The following is a 17,394-nucleotide window of genomic DNA, read 5'->3' as shown; positions in this document are numbered from 1 at the left end:
GATAAAAAGAGTTAAGAGTTAACCCTCCCAGCACTCCACGTAGGATGGTGTGCACTGGATCTGTGGTTAAATGTGACTAAGTAAAGTTAAAGGAAACGTTATCCTTTTCTGGGGAACGATGGTCACCTCAGAAATGGAGTCGGGGGGAGTATGAATGACAACCCTGTGCCACTGCACAGAATGTGCTGTGTGACACACACAAAGAGGGGGCTACTGAAGTGGTGTACTCCAGAGCCCACCATCACAAAAACAGGTCACAACACATAGCAAAATACCAATAAGAGTGGGGGAAAAGCTCACACTCTTACCAAGTGGAAAGAAACAACTCCAGAGAACTAACAAAGCTGCTGAGGGACTCACTAAGTAAGGGAAATTAGCCATGAAATGAGAATTCTCCCTAACACCTTGTGTGCCAACTGTGCCTAACCGCGCATTCTTCTGCACCTGGAGTGGTCTTCACATTGTTTTTTCCCTAATTATGTGAGGTGGGTGGGCAACAGAGTGGAGGTGGGGGTGTTAGGGAGAATTCTCTCTTTAGGCTGAATTTCCTAACCTAGTGATTCCCCCAGCAGCTTTGCTGGATTTCTGGATTTTTTTTTTTCCTCCTGCCAAGAGTGAGACTCTTTCTCCCACTCTTGGACATGATGTATGGTATTCCTTTGACTAGTAATGCGTTTTATGGGCTATGGGGTCCTTTACTCCATAGGGTCTCATGTGTTTTTCCTATGTGTGTTACACAGCACCCTCCATGCAGTAACACAGGGGTGTCATAGTGACACCCCACCATAGACTCCATACCCTGGGACTGACTACTGTCTCCCAGGGCATGTAAAGTCACCATTAGCTTTACTAGTCCCAAATTATTAACGGAAACCAGTACAAACCATCATATTGTGGACGTACTGGTCGGAGCAATTCGATTGCCCTGGGGTCTGTTAGTCGAGGGGGCACGTCTGTCCCCCCTGATAGAGATTTGGCTGGTGGCAGTGGAAACTACTTTATATTCGACCGCAAATATTTTCCTATGGGATTTTCCCATTGTTCGAGGCTACCAACTTTAATTATTTAATTCTCATAGCCTCGAACATACCGCTGGTTTATTTAATTAATATTAATTCTCCGGTTGGTATTTTTTGCCAAGACTCGATTCTAAAATGGCGTTTGTGTTCTCTTCTGTGACTCCAACCCCAGTCGAGCCCTTTGTTCCACTTTTTGGCGGGCTTCTCCACAGAAGCCTCCAAAAGTGGTGCCACTGTCTGGGTACCACAGGGGGTGTGGGAGGGGGTTTAGGCACCCTGGACCGAGTTACCTTGGTAACTCAGGTCGCACTCGTGTGATTGGCCCAAGTGGTGAGCCGGCCGGCTCACCACTTAGCATGTTTGAGTGACAGCTAGGCTGAGTGAATGGGGGTTTTCTGCATAAAAGCAGGGCTTTGGGGACTGGAACTTCAGAAGTCGCCACAGGACCTGAGAATCTGACGAGGGAGAAGCTGAGTCGACCTACCACGACGACACCACCGGTGGAGCCCTGCAGAATCGACTCACCACTTCCCGACGACAGAGAAGATCTCCCGGCTGGAGAGGCTTCTTCCCCTGACTGGTGGGCACAACCAGTTTTCCTTTCTTTCTTCGCACCCCAGCCCGGTTTGTGGTCGAACTGCCCGTGCCAAGTACCCCGGCAGCCGGATAGCCACTCACGACTGAACCGCGAATCACCGGACCGCTACTTGTACCTGAGAAACTCTGCGGCTGGTTTCTTCCCTGGCAGTGCAACGGACTCCTGTCTTCATCCACGACGAGATCCTCTCTTCCCCCGGACGAAGCACCGACTTGCAATTGCTGCCAGGAACAACTGCCCCCGCTGGAGCGTTCTCACCACCTTAAGGTACCGTGTCCGCCAGGCCTCCCTTTCTAAAGATTGCTACAAGGTAATAACTCCTTAACCTTCTGGACTGGGCTGGCCGCCTTGACCCTCTAACTGGTCCCTTTCTTTGGTCCAACTCCTTTTTCAACCTTTACAAGACGTTTGTGCACTGCAAGCGTGTGACCTTGGACACATTTCGTTTGGATCCTCTGAAAGTGGATCCGGCCTCTTGAACTCTAACTTCACGGTTACTTTGCCTTCCTCTCTTGTTATGTTCTGTCAAAAGTGTTGGGATCTGTTTCAACTTGTTCGCTGCTCTGCTCTCCCTTTTTAAAACAAATTATTAGAGTGCCATCTACGTTAAGCGCTCACTGCTGTCTGAAAATAAGTGGGGCTTTACTTAAGACTTGTCTAATATTCTGTTAAGGGAGTGTATATCTTTTAGTGACCGTGTTTTTGAATTGCTTACTATTAGTGCCTGTGTGTTTTTCTAGATATGGTTTTAAATAAATAATTATATCTCTTTTACGCCAAGCCCTGGTTAGTGTTTACTTGTTCTACTGTGTCCTCTTGACCTATTGTGAATACTCTGTATACTGCCTAACTCTTCTTGAGGGAAGTCTGACTGCTCAGCCACAGCTACCAAGTGAATCTGTGTGGTACAGACTGCTACCAAGTGGGTTTACTGCCAAACACCTGTAGTCCTAAATCTTTTGCAGTGGTCTCAGAGGGAACTGCACAGTTGTGGATTTCTCTATTGTTGACCTATGGTGCTTGTGTATCTTTTCAAAGATGCTAATAAACATCAAAGTGAAATTTTTTAAAAACTGAACAAATCTGCGAACACAATATGACAGAAACGAAGAAAAAGGGTTAATAAAATCAACCTCTGATTTTAAAAAGATGCTCGGATCAAAAATAAGACCCCCATATCAATGGAAGAAATTTTAAAAAAGCTCCCTTGTAGCAATCTCTTCAGTTATGCTTATTTGAAACACTCAAGGCTGAGGCTGCCTTTATCCCTTAGGTTTAACACAGGGTAATCTTTTCTATAACACATCTATCCTTCACATTTTTTAAAGAGTCAGGATAATTCTTATAAGACACTGGGGACCAATTCCATTCAACCGCTAACTCAATTTTACCATCGCTTCTTCTCATATTTGTCCTGGAGGAACTCCTTCACCTTTTGGGGATCCCTGGAATCTGGCATTGTATAAGAGTGGGAATCGAACAAGCCCATCCATATCTTTCTGCAAACCTGTCAACAGAAGAGGGGATGATTGAGTCAGGTCAACAGAGCAAATAGAAAAATAAGGAAAATGTGGCAGAAGCTAAGAGCACAAAGTAGGGAGTTGCAGCTAACACACTGTAGGTAATGAGCAGAATAAGAAGACATTATCCCAGTATCATCCTACAAGTTAAAAAAATGTCCAAATTGCAGCATACGCAAACTCAAGTATTCAGCATATTCCGAAAACTTCCAAGTTTATTTAGACATTACAGCACCACAATATGCACATACTCCCTGCAATTTTCTCAAATCTTTACACGTTACTGCTCGAGAGCCACAGTTCAGTTTAATGAACAAGCCAACAACCCATGGCAAAAAAGCACCATAAAAAAGACAATCGCAGGACTATACTGCACCCCCAGAAAATTTAACCAGTTTGACCATTGAGCTTTGCTCAGGTACAATGTGCTTGGCTAACTTGGTTCCTCCAGGACAGTGCTCTAATTTTCAAAAACCGACAGAATAATAAAATGCTCAGAGTTCTTATGTAGGTAACCTTGATTAATAAGAGTCCCTCTTCCTCATGCTAGTCAGTGTGAGCCCACCTCAGAGCCAGTCATTTTGTTGGCAATACCATTTTTGAAAGATGAACGAAATTAGTCCATTCCATATTAGCAAAAAAAATACCTCTACTCCGCACAGGTTCTGTAGACAGACAAAAACACTGTTCAATTTTTGGAAATCCATGATCTTGTAGGTCGCGGTTCTGAGTCACTTATCGCCTGATGTGCTTTCCACTCTGGAGAAAACTGTACTGGGAGTCTGCATGTGTAGCTGGCTTACAGAGCCCAAATCATGTGGCGTGAAGGCAAGAGTTGGCATGCTGCAACATACTAGGACCTACTGTGTGCTCTCCCCACCTGTAATATCTCACCAAGGCGCTGTGCTGGGCAGTGCATTCAAAATCTCCGAAACGGTGTGTACCATGGCAATGAAACATGGTTCTCAAGCATTTGAGTTTTGTTTCTTGCAAAGTTTAAAATGAGCTATGTCCGGTCCTTCTACGAGCACATCAATGCCTTACCGATTTCAGGCAACAGTGAAACCTGGCAAAAGGGATGGGGTTTGCAAATGTAGCCAGTAATGTCTGGAGGGTCCTAACAGGCAATTATGCAGATTTTGGTGGAACACACCCTCTACCCCAACTATGCCTGAATTGTCTCGCCAAGCAATAATTTAGATCAAAAGGTGCCAAAAAGGGAAGCAAGAAAAGGAAACGAGGAATTACCAGGTTACTCACTGTAGTGACCACCTTACTCCTAAGTCCATATTCCCCTTTCCTCCGTCCTGTGGGACGGGACCGGAGCACTTTGTCAAAAGCATCACATTTTTCAAAAATGTGTCCTTCCTCTCTTTTTACGCGGGGTACCGCACGCGACCGTAACACCGCCCTTCCCAGCTCCGCCCAGTGCATCGCCCATCAGTCCTTTTCGATCGCCAGGTCAGAGACCTTTAAGCAATAATAGAGGAACCTTATTCGAGGGGACGGCGGGCAGGCGTATGGAGGAAAGGGGAATATGGACTAGGAGTAAGGTGGTCACTACAGTGAGTAACCTGGTAATACTCCTACGTCCAATCCCCTTTCCTCCATACTTATGGGAGATTCCTAAGCACTCCTCACAGGAACTACGGGTGGATGGAAACCCCCTTACTGAAAAAGGTTTTTCAGCACAGCCTGCCCAAACTGAGCATCAGATCTGGAGCTCAAGTCCAAGCAGTAATGTTTACAAAAAGCCGATGGAGAGGCCCAAGTAGCCGCTTTCGCAATGGTCTCCCAAGAGACATTTTTTTGAAAGGCAACAGCAGCTGCCTTGCCCCGCACCAGATGAGCATGAATCCCTTTTAGGAGGCTGTAGACCTTGAACAGTGTAAGACTTAGTAATACAGGCAGCAATCCATCTGAAGATAGTAGCTTTGGAGGCCTTCTTGCACTGCGGGTTACCAAAGGTTACCAAAAGGAACTCCTAAGTTCAGAAGTTCTGTCTACATAGAAGTTAAGAGCTCTTCTCACATCCAGGCAATGCAAAACCCTCTCAGCCTCCGAAGCCGGGTTTGGAAAGAAGACAGGGATCGAGATTGACTGATTTAGATGGAAATCAGAAACCACCTTTGGTAAGAAAGAAGGATTTGTCCTAAGGACATGGAAAACCAAGAAGGGATGCTCCACCGACAAAGCTTGGAGCTCGCTCACTCGCCTTGCCGAGGTCACGGCGACCAAAAAAAGCCACCTTCCATGAAAGGTACTTCAGATCTACCATAGCCATTGGTTCAAAAGGCTTATGGCACAAGGCTGTAAGAACCACGTTCAGATCCCACGTCTGATGCGGTTTGCGAACAGGAGGAAAAAGACCCGCAAAGTGCCGTTTAATCACTGGGTTCGACAGTGAGAAAGAGCACTGGTCCGTGGATAGGTAAGCGGCCACAGCCGAAAGTTAAGTCCTGCATGACAGAACATGTATGCCCAACTCTGCAAGATGAGAGACGAAGGACAACACTATCAATCATAGCCACCCTGGGGTCCAGCTGTTTGGCTAAGCACCAGTGACAGAACCGAAGCCACTTGCCCTTATACTGCGACCTCGTCGAAGGCTTCCTGGCTGCCTGAATTATGCGCATTTTGTCAGCAGACAGGTTGAGATGTTCTAAAGATCTGAACTCGGGCACCATGCCGCCAAGCTGAACGATTGTGGGGAGGGGTGCCACAGCTGCCGATCTCTCTGGTGAAGCAGATCAGGAATTAGCGGAAGCACGATCGGTGCACACACCGACAGATGTTGAAGCTCTGAAAACCAGAACCTGGCCAGCCACCACGGAGCTATGAGCAGAAGAGAACAACTGACTGTGTTCTTCAGCTTGCAAATCATCCGATGAATCAAAGGCAGAGGCAGGAAAGCATAGGCCCTCATGGGATCTCGAGAGCATCTCCCAGGGAGGAAGCACCCAGCTCGTTTCTGGAGGCATACAGAGGAAGTTTATTGTTTGCCGATGTCGCAAAGAGGTCAGCTTCCGGAGTGCCCCAACACAGGAATATCTGCAAGAGGACCTCCGCTTTCAATTCTCTCGTAGCTGACCATTGTTGGCTGAGGGCATCTGCCGTGACGTTCAGCTGGCCCGGGATGTGTACTGCCACCAGCCAGACACCATGCTGAACCGCCCAGTCCCAAATCTGAATGGCCAGATCCACAAGAGGAGGAGCCTTGGTGTCCCCCTGCTTGTTGATGTAAAACATGGACACCACATTGTCTGTGCAGGCACAAACCACTTTGTTGGCAATGACTGGCTTGAAGGCCGTGAGCGCCAGGAAAAACGTCAGAAGCTCCAGATGATTTATATGAAGGAACTTGTCTTGTGGCGACCAGATGTCAGAGACCTGAAGATGATCCAACATCGCACCCCACCCCAGAAGAGAGGAGTCCGTCGTGATAGTCACCATCGGAGCGGGGTCCTGGAAACCTGCACCCACCGAAAGGTTGCTGAGCGACGACCACCACACCAGGTACATTCTCATGAAAGCCGGAATCGAAATTATGTTGGAGTCCGGATCCACAGCCTGACGCCAAGAACTCCGAGGAGCCATCTGCATCCGCCTCATCTTGAGTCGAGCAAGGGGAAGAGCCAATACACACGAGGCCATGAGGCCCAGAAGCCTCTGGAACCACAAGGCCGACATGCTCTCCGACTGTGCAAACATCTGACACGTGGCCAACAGATCCGCCATTCTGTCCCCGGTCAGGTAAACTCTGCAGTCAATCGTGTTCCAAGAAAACCCAGGAAAGTCAGGTCCTGAGAGACCATCATGGAAGATTTCCACAAGTTCACCGACAGCCCAAGGCGGAACAGGAGATGGAGGAGACACTGAAGATTGCTCGAGGCTTTCAGCGGACAAGGACCGCGCAGTAGCCAATCGTCCAAATATGGATACACATGTATACCCTGCAGCCGAAGATAAGCTGCGATAACCGACATCATCTTCGTAAAGACACACAGAGCCGCGCTGAGGCCAAAAGGGAGAACTCAGAACTGTAAGTGCTCCTCCCCCACAGAAAACCGTAGGTATCTCCGATGCGGATTCCAGATCAGGATATGCATATACGCATCCTGGAGGTCCACCACGCTGAGCCAATCACCCTTTTGTAAAGAGGACTTTATCTGACCAGGCGTGACCATCTTGAATTTCTCTTGGGGTAGAGAGAGATTGAACTGCGAAAGATCTAGGATGGTGTGCAGGACAGCCTGGTTGGGTTTGGGCACTGTAAACAGTCCGGAATAGAAGCACTCCCCTAGAGGAACGGGTTTCACCGCCCTGAGATCCAGCAACTTCTGAATCTCGGCTCTAAGGGAGGGCGATCCCGACTGCTGGAAAGCAAGATTGAGGGGTGGGGTAGGGGAAAGGGATAAGCGGAAGCCCGCCTTAGCGACTGACCAGACCCACCGGTCCTCTGTGATGGTCTGCCATGCCTCCCAATGAGACGCAATGCGTCCTCCCACCGGGGTCTCGTGCGAGCGCAGAAAACCCTCATTTTGCCGGTTTGTCGGTGGAAGCACTACCTGAACCTGAGGAGGAGGCTGAGGAACGGGAGAAAAACCAACTCTGCTGCTGCCTTCGGCGGGAGTTTCCCGAAGGATTGTCAACCCTGTGGGATTTCCGATCTAAAAAAAACCCTGAAACCAGAGGAAGGGGGAGAGTTTGACAATGACCTCGGTGTCCTGAAAGGAAGTTTAACCAGGACAGACAAGGACTTGGCGGTCTGAGTGCTGTCATTAGTTTTGGTCAGCTCCACGTCCGTAGAGGAGTGAAAGAGCTCCTTGCCATCGAAAGGCAGGTCCAAAACCTTATCCTGCACCTCCTTAGAGAACTCGGTGGCATGCAACCAAGCTTGACGAGAGGTATCCACACCAAGCATAAGGCCTCGGGCTGAGGTGTCGACATGGTGCGCCGCAGCCTCCAGGAGATCCTGCGCCAAGACTCTGGCATCTGACAACCCCGCTTTGAAATCTTCCAACTTTTCAGCGGGAATAAACTCCTCAAACTCCGACAGACCTTTCCACATTTTCATATTCACCCCGCTAAAACCAGTTCTGCACTGGCTTGACGCAGCCGCAGAGCTGAGTTAGTGAAAATCTTCCTCCCAAGGGAATCAAGAACCAGAACCTGTGTAGCCGTCAAAGAGGAGGATGACGTAGGTCTGGATTGCAAAGTGGCTGCCGCCACTACCGTCGAGGAGGGGGGATGAGAGGGGGGGGGCGGACACGACGCCAAGGCCACTTCTTCTGAAGAATGGAGCCTGTAGCGCGCATCAATCTTCTTGTTGACAAACAGTCTAGAGTGTGGCTTCTCCCAAACTTTACGGACCTCGGCCAAAACGTCCTTCTGCTAGAAGAAGCGGGTACGCCCCGAAGGAAATAAGGTGAATGCCCCGGAAAGCACGCCCTCCTGCGAAGCGGGTGCCTCAGGTACTGGAACATCTAACAGACACATGTCCAACACCTGGTCATGAAAAGCTCTAACAGAGCGGGGCTGGTCTTCGCTGTCCTGATCTCCCTGTAGATTGTCCGACAGGTCCGGATCAGGTTGAGTCACATCAGGCACCACAACAGCCTTGTCCACTGGGGACACAACGGAGGCGGGGGTGGAAGAGTAGGTGGAGGCCCAGCCGGTAAAAGCGGCGCCGGCGGAGGCACATGAACCGCAGCCGGGACCGTCTGCGCAGGTGGGCATATCTCCCTGAAAAAGCCTCGAAAGTATTCCTTCATGGGGTGGGAATGCATCAGTTTTTGAAACTTGCTGAAAAAGGTGTCCTCCGCCGATGACTTTAGGCGTGATATGAGGAGGCCTCTCATGAGGGGAGTAATTCCAGGGGCGTAAGGGAGAGGGTTGCCAAGAGGGCCCTTCTGTAACGCTCACCTGATTCCCACAGAGGCGCGGGTCTTGGCAGGAAGCTGTCTGTGACTCGAAAAGTGATGTGCAGGACTCGATTGGCTTCTGGGGTCGAACCTCTTCGCACGGTGTGTCGGACTCGAAGAGTGAGGTTTCTGCAGGTGAAAGAATATGGGGTTAATGGTCTGGGTTGTTGAATGTCCCTCTCTCTCTCTCTCTCTTCCCAGCTTTTTCGTAGAGCCCCCAGGTCAACGTGCTCACCTTATATAGGTGAATGCTGGGCTCTCCATCTGCGTCTGGTGCAGGGTGCCGTTGCCAGTTCCTTCACTGGTGAAACACAGGCCTCTTGAATTCAGAGGATGGTTACCGTTGTTATCTGTACGAGCGGTGAGTTTCTGGACACCTTTTGTCTTTATAGTCTTTACATGCGTGGCACGTTTATATGCAGACTCTGTATAATGCCTTTCCCTTATGTATTGCAGGGCTCTTGAGATGAAAGATGAAGTGAAGCGCTTGGAAGTTCGTAAGTATGGCAAGCGCTCCAACTGTCTCTTTCCTTGCAGCTTAGTTCGTGTTAAGAGACGCCGGAGAATTCGCTGGCGTTTTATTGCGACGAGCGTGATGGACGCAAGTAAATACCTGCTTAATGTCTTTTCTTTTGCCTTTCAGATGTTGGGTTGCAGAGCCGGAGTCCGCGGATTGCCAGTAAGTTGTTAACGATACTTTGTCTTCACAGGCGGCGATGCAGAACGAAGAAATCCGGAATTCACAGCGTGCCGGTAAGTATGGCCCTGCTTTTGTTCTTGCAGGTGGAGATGCGGCGTGAAGAAACGGCCGCAGCCGATGGATCAGGTAAGTAAGCACTGCGTGTAAAGTTCGCCTTGCTAACCTGTTGTTTCTGTTCTTTGCAGGTGCTGATGATGTCCGGATACTGAAATGGTAAGTAGGATTCTTGCAGGTCCAGGATCGGAAGAAGAAAGGCCGGAGCAGACTCGGTGAGCGTTCTGCTGCAGATGCAGAATAACGCGAGGCACGCTTCATCTATCGGGTGTGGTTTAAATAGCCTTGGAGTGATGAGGCGTCTTCTTCCACGGCCCCGCCTAGGTAAGAAAAGAGTTCCAGTTTCCAGAAGAGTTCCAGTGCTGTATCCAGGGAGTGGAGCTGCCCCACCCAGGTAAGAAAGTAGTCCCTGTTCTCAGATGGCTTCTAAGTGGCTGGTAAGTAAGCAGCATGGTCTGCTGCAGGTAAGTCCACCCAAGCATCTTCACACCTATTATGAGCCCGGCGCTTCCAGTGCCGGGACCAATGGTTTTGATGAGCCTGGTGCCACCGGCGCCAGGACAAGGTCCAAAAGGTTGCAGTGGGGACCGGCTTGTGCTTAGGATTAGGGTTAGGGGCCTGCTTCCAAGGACGTTGGGCTGGTCCTGGCTCTTTGGAAGCAGTGATCATGACACCTGCCCCCACTGTTGTCCACATAAATCAAGGGAGCCGATGCCACCGGCAGCGGGACATTGTGCGGTGGAGGCATCCGAGCGTTCCAGTCATAAACTGGACGAAATGGATGTGCACAAGGAAACCGATGTTCACCTGAAAAAGTACCCCCTACACCTAGGGCCGATGGCATAGTTGTAAGGGTTGTATCCAAAATGGCCGCCATGGTGTTGGCGGGAACGGTCGCCATTTTTTCGGCACCTGAGGAGAACTGCGACACGTGTGGAAGTGAAACAGGGGTCCCCACAGGTGGGTCAGGGGTCGTCCATTTAAGCCTTAACACAATGAACCTCAGCAGAGCCGGTACTGTGTGGCCTAGAATGTTTCTGTGACATCGTAACAGCCAAACTAGCCTTCAAAGGAAGGACCTCAGCACTGCCGGTAATGGAGGGATTACGGTCTAAGACCTCACTCCGTGCCCCCTCAACAGAACTGGGGACACTGCAAGAGCGGGAATGATAAGGAACACACCTCACCTGCAAGACCTTAACCGGCCTCTCAGAACTGTTGGTCACCTTAACCTCTAAATGACGGGCCTCAGACCCGAGTCCGTTGAAAACCCCCTCACGAGGGGCCTCGAACTTTTGTTCGGTGTCAACAACCTCAACTGAGGTCTCAGGGCGTACCCCAGTGATTTTACGGGAAGCTCCAAGTAAGGAGACCTCGAAGCAAGCTCCGGTACCGGATGCCTCAGTCGAACTGGGCCCACAAACAGCCCCCACAGGAGGGGCCTCGGAATGTAATCCGGTATCAATAGGCCCCTTACGGATACCCTCGGAGAAAACTCCAGTAGAATTTTTAGGCCTGGAAGTCACCTCAGGGCTAGCCCTGGTAATAGAGCTTATAATGCTGCTCCCGGACTGGGAAGACCCCAGGAAGGAGTCCCCCGGCCGGGGAGCCCTAAAAAGTAAACTCACTGAGCGTTTCTTTTTTTTCGTCGAAAGTGTGCCGGGGGAGTATTTTGAAACACCTCCTCCCACCGCTCCAAACGCCGTTGAAGCACCCGGACCGAAAGTGAGTCGCAATAAAAGCACGACTCCCACCGGTGGTCCGGACCCAAACACTAAGCACAGAGGATGGGGATCCGCCCTAGCGAACAATTAGGAAAGTCTAGCTGAAACAGCATAGACGGACTACCATGCAACCGCTAAGCCAGAGCAAGAGAGGAGGAACTGGAATGAAAAAAATCTTCCAAAGATAGAAGTGCGTCCAGTCCGAGGGAGCGGAGAAAAGGACTGATGGGTGATGCGCTGGGTGGACCTGAGAAGGGCGGGGTTACGGCCGCGTGCTGTACCCTGCGTAAAAAGAGGAAGCACACATTTTTGAAAAATGTGATGCTTTTTACAAGTGCTCCGGTCCCGTCCCACAGGACGGAGGAATGTCCCTTAAGTATGGAGGAAAGGGGACGGGACGTAGGAGAATTAGGGAGAAACCAAACAGCCTTTGATCAATTAAAACTTCAGAGCTAAAATACTCCAAAAAACCAAGTCTACCTGGGTCATATGAGAACTACGATGTTCAACTGCCATCAAAGACAAATATTGTTTTTGTTGTAAGTGTAACGTTTCATTTCACAGAGCAATAAAGACTAGGAGGCAACAGCTTCCCCAATGTTCCGCTATAAATACAGGTGTATGTTTGTGTATTACGAGTAATGTCTTGGCATAGAACTGTTAATTTTTCTATAACTCAAACATTGTATTCGTTGCACAGAAGGATTAAATGAGAGCAAAGCGGTTTTAGTGTCAGAAGAAAAAAAAAAAAGATGGAGCAGTTCCATGTAATAATGTTGCACAAAAATATCGCCATGCAAAAATATTGCTGAAAAATGGTTGTTTTAAAAAAACTTTTTTTTGCCCCCGTCGCCATATATATGGTCACCCAAATAATATCGCCACAACATTTTCCCGGCGATATTTACGGCGACCATATATGTGGCGATATTATTACCAGATACCGATGGAGCCTAATTTAGTCAAATGAGGGGGACGTGCATTCCTAACATCTGTGCATTACATTCTAGGCTCTGAACCAGTTCAAAAGAAATTGTGTTCTGGCTGTGCAGCTGACCAATATATGGTCGTATTGGGTGATAGAGACCAATCCGAAGGACGGAATGTACCACAAGTATGGAGTAAAGGGGACTAGGAGTAAGGTAGTCACTACGTTGAGTAACATTGTTATTCTCCTACCTCCCACCCCCTTTCCTCTATACTTTTGGGAGATTCCCAAGCATTGAACTATGAAACGAGTGGATGGAAATAGTTTACAGGAAAAGGTTTAGGAGCACTGCCTGGTCAAACTGGGCATCAGCCCGGGAACCGAAATCAAGGTAATAGTGCTAACAAAGTCGAAGATGAGGTCCATGTAGCTGCTTTGGCAATAGTCTCCCAGGGAACATATTTCTGAAAAGCAATAGCCGCTGCTTCCCTCGCACCAGATGTGCGTGGATACCCTTTGGAGCTTACAGACCTTGTACCGTATAAGCCTCAGAGATACACAAGGCAATCCAACGCGAGATGGAAGCTTTGGGGGCAGAGGTTCCTTTTGGATTCCCAAAGGTAACAAAGAGCTGAGAAGAGGCTCTGAAGTCGCTTTTTCTTTTTAGGTAAAAAACCTCAGTGCGCTCCCAACGTCCAAGTTATGGTGGACTCCTTCTGCATCTGAAGCTGGGTTTGGAAAGAAGACCGGCAAGGAGATTGATTGCTTGATCAGAAACTCTGAAACAATCTTTGGAAGGATGGATGTGTGTGGAGCACCACCCTGTTATGAAGAACCAAGAAAGGATGCTCAGTAGAGAGGATTTGCAACTTCTGACCAATGTAACCACTATTAAGGATACTTTCCAGGTGAGGAACTTTAGTTCTACAGTGACCAGCAGCTCAAAGGGTTTGTGACACAGGAAAAAGATGAAGCCCAGCAAAATATCTCTTTATGAGTGAAGGAGCAATTATCCGTGCTAAAGTAAGCTCCTACACAGACAAATACGTTCTGAATGACAAAATGCATATGCCTGTGGCCGCTAGATGAGATATGAATGACAGGAAACAGTCAATAGAAGCTAGACGACGGTCAAGCTACTTTTCAAGGTACCAGTGACAGAATTGCTTTTGTATTGGGCTCTTGTTGATGGTTTATGCGCCACCGGAATTATACCCATATTGTCCTCCGAGAGGCTAAACTGCAATAAAGATTTCAACTCAAGAACCATGCTGCTAAACTGAAGGTTGCAGGGAGAGATGCCACACCTGTTGATTGTTCTGGTGCAGAAGATTTGGGATCTGCGGCAACCTGATCGTATTGCGTATGGACATGTGCTGAAGTTTCGAGAACCAGAACCTGGCTGGCCACCAAGGATCTATGACCAGCAGGGAGCAATTGTTGCCATTCATGAGTTTCCAGACCGAACGAAGAATCAATGGCAGAGGATGGAAGGCATACGCTAGCATGTTGTCCCACGGAATCTCGAACGCATCCCCCAAGGAAGATGCACCGAGTCCATCCCTGCAAGCATAGCACAGAAGCTTTTTTGTTGGCCGAGTGCCCCACTGCGAGAAAAGGTGGAAAAGAACATGCTCGTTAGTTTCCCACTTGTGATTCGCCACAGACAGACTGCTGAGAGAATCTGCCAAAATATTGGTCCACCCCGGAATGCGCACTGCCTGTAGCCAGATATTGTTCTGCACTGCCCATTCTCAAATCTGGATTGCTAGTCTCACAAGTGTCTGAACCCTGGTTCCTTCCTGTTTGTTCACATAGAACATAGCAAGTAGAGATGTAACGGTATAAACGGTATACTGTTAAAGATACCGTGAACCACTTAATTGAACAATAATAACCGTCACATTGTTCATACCTGTATACCGTTTAGTGTGCTTTTCAATCTGATTTGTAAAGGCTGCAATAAGCAAGTGCTGTGCAGTCTTGGTCTGCACTGTTGGATGTGCCATCTGCCAAGTAGTTTCAGTTGGAGCAGTTTTTAATGCCATTCCATAAACCACACGTGCCTGACACAAAATCAGTGTTAGCAGTAGGAAGAATAAATACAAGGATTTACTTTGGGTTGGCGGCTTTGGGGTTTTTATATTTATAATGGATAATGTTAGCTAAACATATGACAATGGGGGATTTCCCTGGCTCTATCATTGAATTTACATAGAAGTCACACTGCGAAATTCACTCATCTCTGTGGGTATTCCCTGCTGCCATACCAAAGGGTAGCATGTCCGTGATTACGGAACACCTTTTGGCCCGCATGTAAAAGAGGGAGGGGAGAGGGGGGGGGGGGGGGGTGTGTGTGTGTGTGTGTGTGTGTGTGTGTGCACACAAGCGTATACTACCATCAGCCTCCATTGATCTGTGACATGCAGGTTATCAAGATGGCAACTGGTTCATCTTCACCAGTAGCCAGTGGGGGAGCTAAAAGCCTAAATGACCACTTAAGAAAAGCTATTCAGTTTGCTTTGCCAGTCGCAGCAGGGCTCCCCACCCCTCGTCCTCCTCCTCCCCACACGTGTGTTTCTGTTTGGTGGAAGAAAGGGGTGGCATTTCAGTGGAAAGTATGTTGAAAAGCCCAATTCTGGCCCTGGGTGCCTGGTTTTGTTTGTGTTGATAAATCTGACAATTTATGACCTTTTGGAAAATATTTGTTAAGATTAGTTAACTCCACCTGCTATACCGCGATAACCATGATATACCGTCATTTGGCAAGAAGGTTATTGTACCGTCATAAAACTAATACCGTGGCACCTCTAATAGCAAGGTAGTGAGAATACGCACATAGACAATTTGGTGGCTGACAATGAGAGGCCGAAAAGCTTTCAACCACAGAAACACTGCCAAGAGCTTGAGGTAATTGGTATGAGACATCCTGTCCTGAGCTATCCATGGGTCGAAAACCTCCAGATGATTCAACATAGCCAGCCCAGAAGGGAGCAGTCTGTCGTTATTGTGACTTGCGGTGAAGGTTCCTAAAAGGAAGCTGCCACTGAGAGGTTGGCTGTAGTCGACCACCATTGGAGATCTGCCAGTTTACTGACAGCCCATGTCGGAACAGAAGTTGGAGAAGGGACTGAAGATGGTTTACTGCAGTCTGTGGACAGTGACTCTGAAGAAGCCAGTCCAAATATAGATAGACGTGGATTCCTTGGAGCCTGAGGAACGCTGCAATGACTGCCATCATTTTCATAAAGACCCATGGTGCTGAACTGAGACCAAAAGGGAGGACTCTATATTGGAAATGTTCTGTCGTCTCTATCGAGACGATAAGGAATATGCAGTGTTGAGGCCATATCAGGATATGCATGTAAGCATCCTAGAGATCTACCACGATGAGCCAATCGCCCTTCCGAAGAGAGGATCTGATCTAGTTCGGTGTGATCATCTTGAATTTCTCTTGGGGAAGGGAATGGTTGAGGTTGGACAAGTCTAGGATAGTGTGCAGGCCAGCCTGGTTGGGTTTGGGCACTGAACAGACAGGGAAGAAATCCCTCCTCTTCCCGATGGAGGGACACGCAGATTTTTCTAAAACAGACAAAGACTTGGCTGTCCGCGTGCTTTTGTTTGTTTTAGTTCCTCATCAGTGGAGGAATGGAAAAGCAACTTTTCTTGGACCTCCCTTAAAAACTTTGTAGCGTGGAGCCGCACCTGGTGGGAAACATCTTCCCTGTTCATAAGGCCCCAGGCTGAAATGTACACATGTAGGGCTGCAGCTTCTGCAGACCCTGAGCCACCCTGGCAACAGACAGGCCTTCCTTGAAGTCCTCCAGCTTGTCCTGAGGAATCCAGTCTTGAAATTCTGACAATTCCTTCCATAACGAAGTTGTCTGCCGCAGGTATGATCTCCGTGTTTGCCTGACATAGTTGAAGTCCTGCATTAGAAAAAAAAACAAAAAACAATGTCCCCTTGATAAAGCCGGTCAGATAGCACAGTAAGTAGAGCGCTCATGTTGACATCCTGCAGAGCCTGGTGACGCAGGTTCGAATCCCGGCAGGGCCAAACTCAGCCTTTCATCCTTCAGAGCTCGATAAATGAGCACCACACACCATGGGTAATCAGCAGAGCTCAGATGCCTGAGGGTTCGTAGTGCTATATAAAATGCTAAATTACTATAATAATAATGCCTGCAAGGATCTTGTCTACTTTAGACAATACCTGTGAAGTGGTGGTGGAAGCAGGCTTAGATTGAAGCGTAACCACCGGCACTACCATAGAGGAAGGAAGGGGGCAGCAAGCTAAAGGAATGTCTTCTAATGACTGGAGTTTATAGCGAGCGTCAATTTGTTTTTTAATGTGATGCCCGATATGGAGGTTCTCCCAAATTCTACGGGCTTCTGCGAGCACATCTTTTTGAAGAAATAGACTTAAGCGCTCTTGTAACTTTAGGGTCAGGGCCCCCAAGAGCGCCCCATCCTGCAGGGCTGGGGGATGCAGAGTTGGAATTGCTAGCAACGCCATCAAATCCAACACCCTGTAATGAAATGCTCTGAAAGAATGGGGCGGGTCCTCATTATCTTTGTCCATCTGCCCCGTCCTTTTTGGTGGGAACTGAAGGCAATTCCGAAAGATGTGGTGTAACGGGCCCCTTTAGCTCAGGTAGCTGCACAAAAGTAGTTGGTAGCACCGGATAAAGTGGAGGCATTGGAGGATGAGGCCCTGGTGGAAGCGAAGGAGACAATTCCGTTGCCTGCAGTGGAGGAGCGGGCTGAGTCTTAGGGCACATATCCTTGAAGAGATCGCTAAAATGCGCCTTCATTGGTTCCGAGTACAAGAGGGGCTGGGATTTACCAAAGAACGCATCCTCCGACGAAGTGCCTAAGATGAGGAGTGGATGATGGTCGATCCAACGGACCGTATCCCCACAACTCC

The 17,394-nt window shown here is 48.6% G+C and overlaps 1 protein-coding gene across 3 annotated transcripts in view; it reads right to left on the bottom strand.

Moving 5' to 3' along the window:
- The window catches only part of AGFG2 (ArfGAP with FG repeats 2), a 1,592,250-nt gene that overhangs the window by 1,245,145 nt on the left and 329,711 nt on the right, over positions 1 to 17,394 (bottom strand). Inside the window, exon 3 of one of the 3 annotated variants that reach the window (XM_069644975.1) lies at positions 3,009 to 3,124. The exons of 1 other annotated variant lie outside the window; for it this stretch is intronic. In XM_069644975.1, coding sequence (XP_069501076.1) covers positions 3,009 to 3,124 — 116 coding nt within the window. The remainder of the gene's footprint in view (positions 1 to 3,008; positions 3,125 to 17,394) is intronic. One more of the 3 variants, XM_069644984.1, reaches the window with a different exon arrangement.

Source organism: Ambystoma mexicanum, chromosome 1p, assembly GCF_040938575.1.
Source record: "Ambystoma mexicanum isolate Mex_15411 chromosome 1p, UKY_AmexF1_1, whole genome shotgun sequence".
Classification (NCBI taxonomy): Eukaryota; Metazoa; Chordata; class Amphibia; order Caudata; family Ambystomatidae; genus Ambystoma; species Ambystoma mexicanum.
The sequence above is the reverse complement of the archived record's forward strand: the minus strand, read 5'-3'. Positions and strand labels throughout refer to the sequence as shown.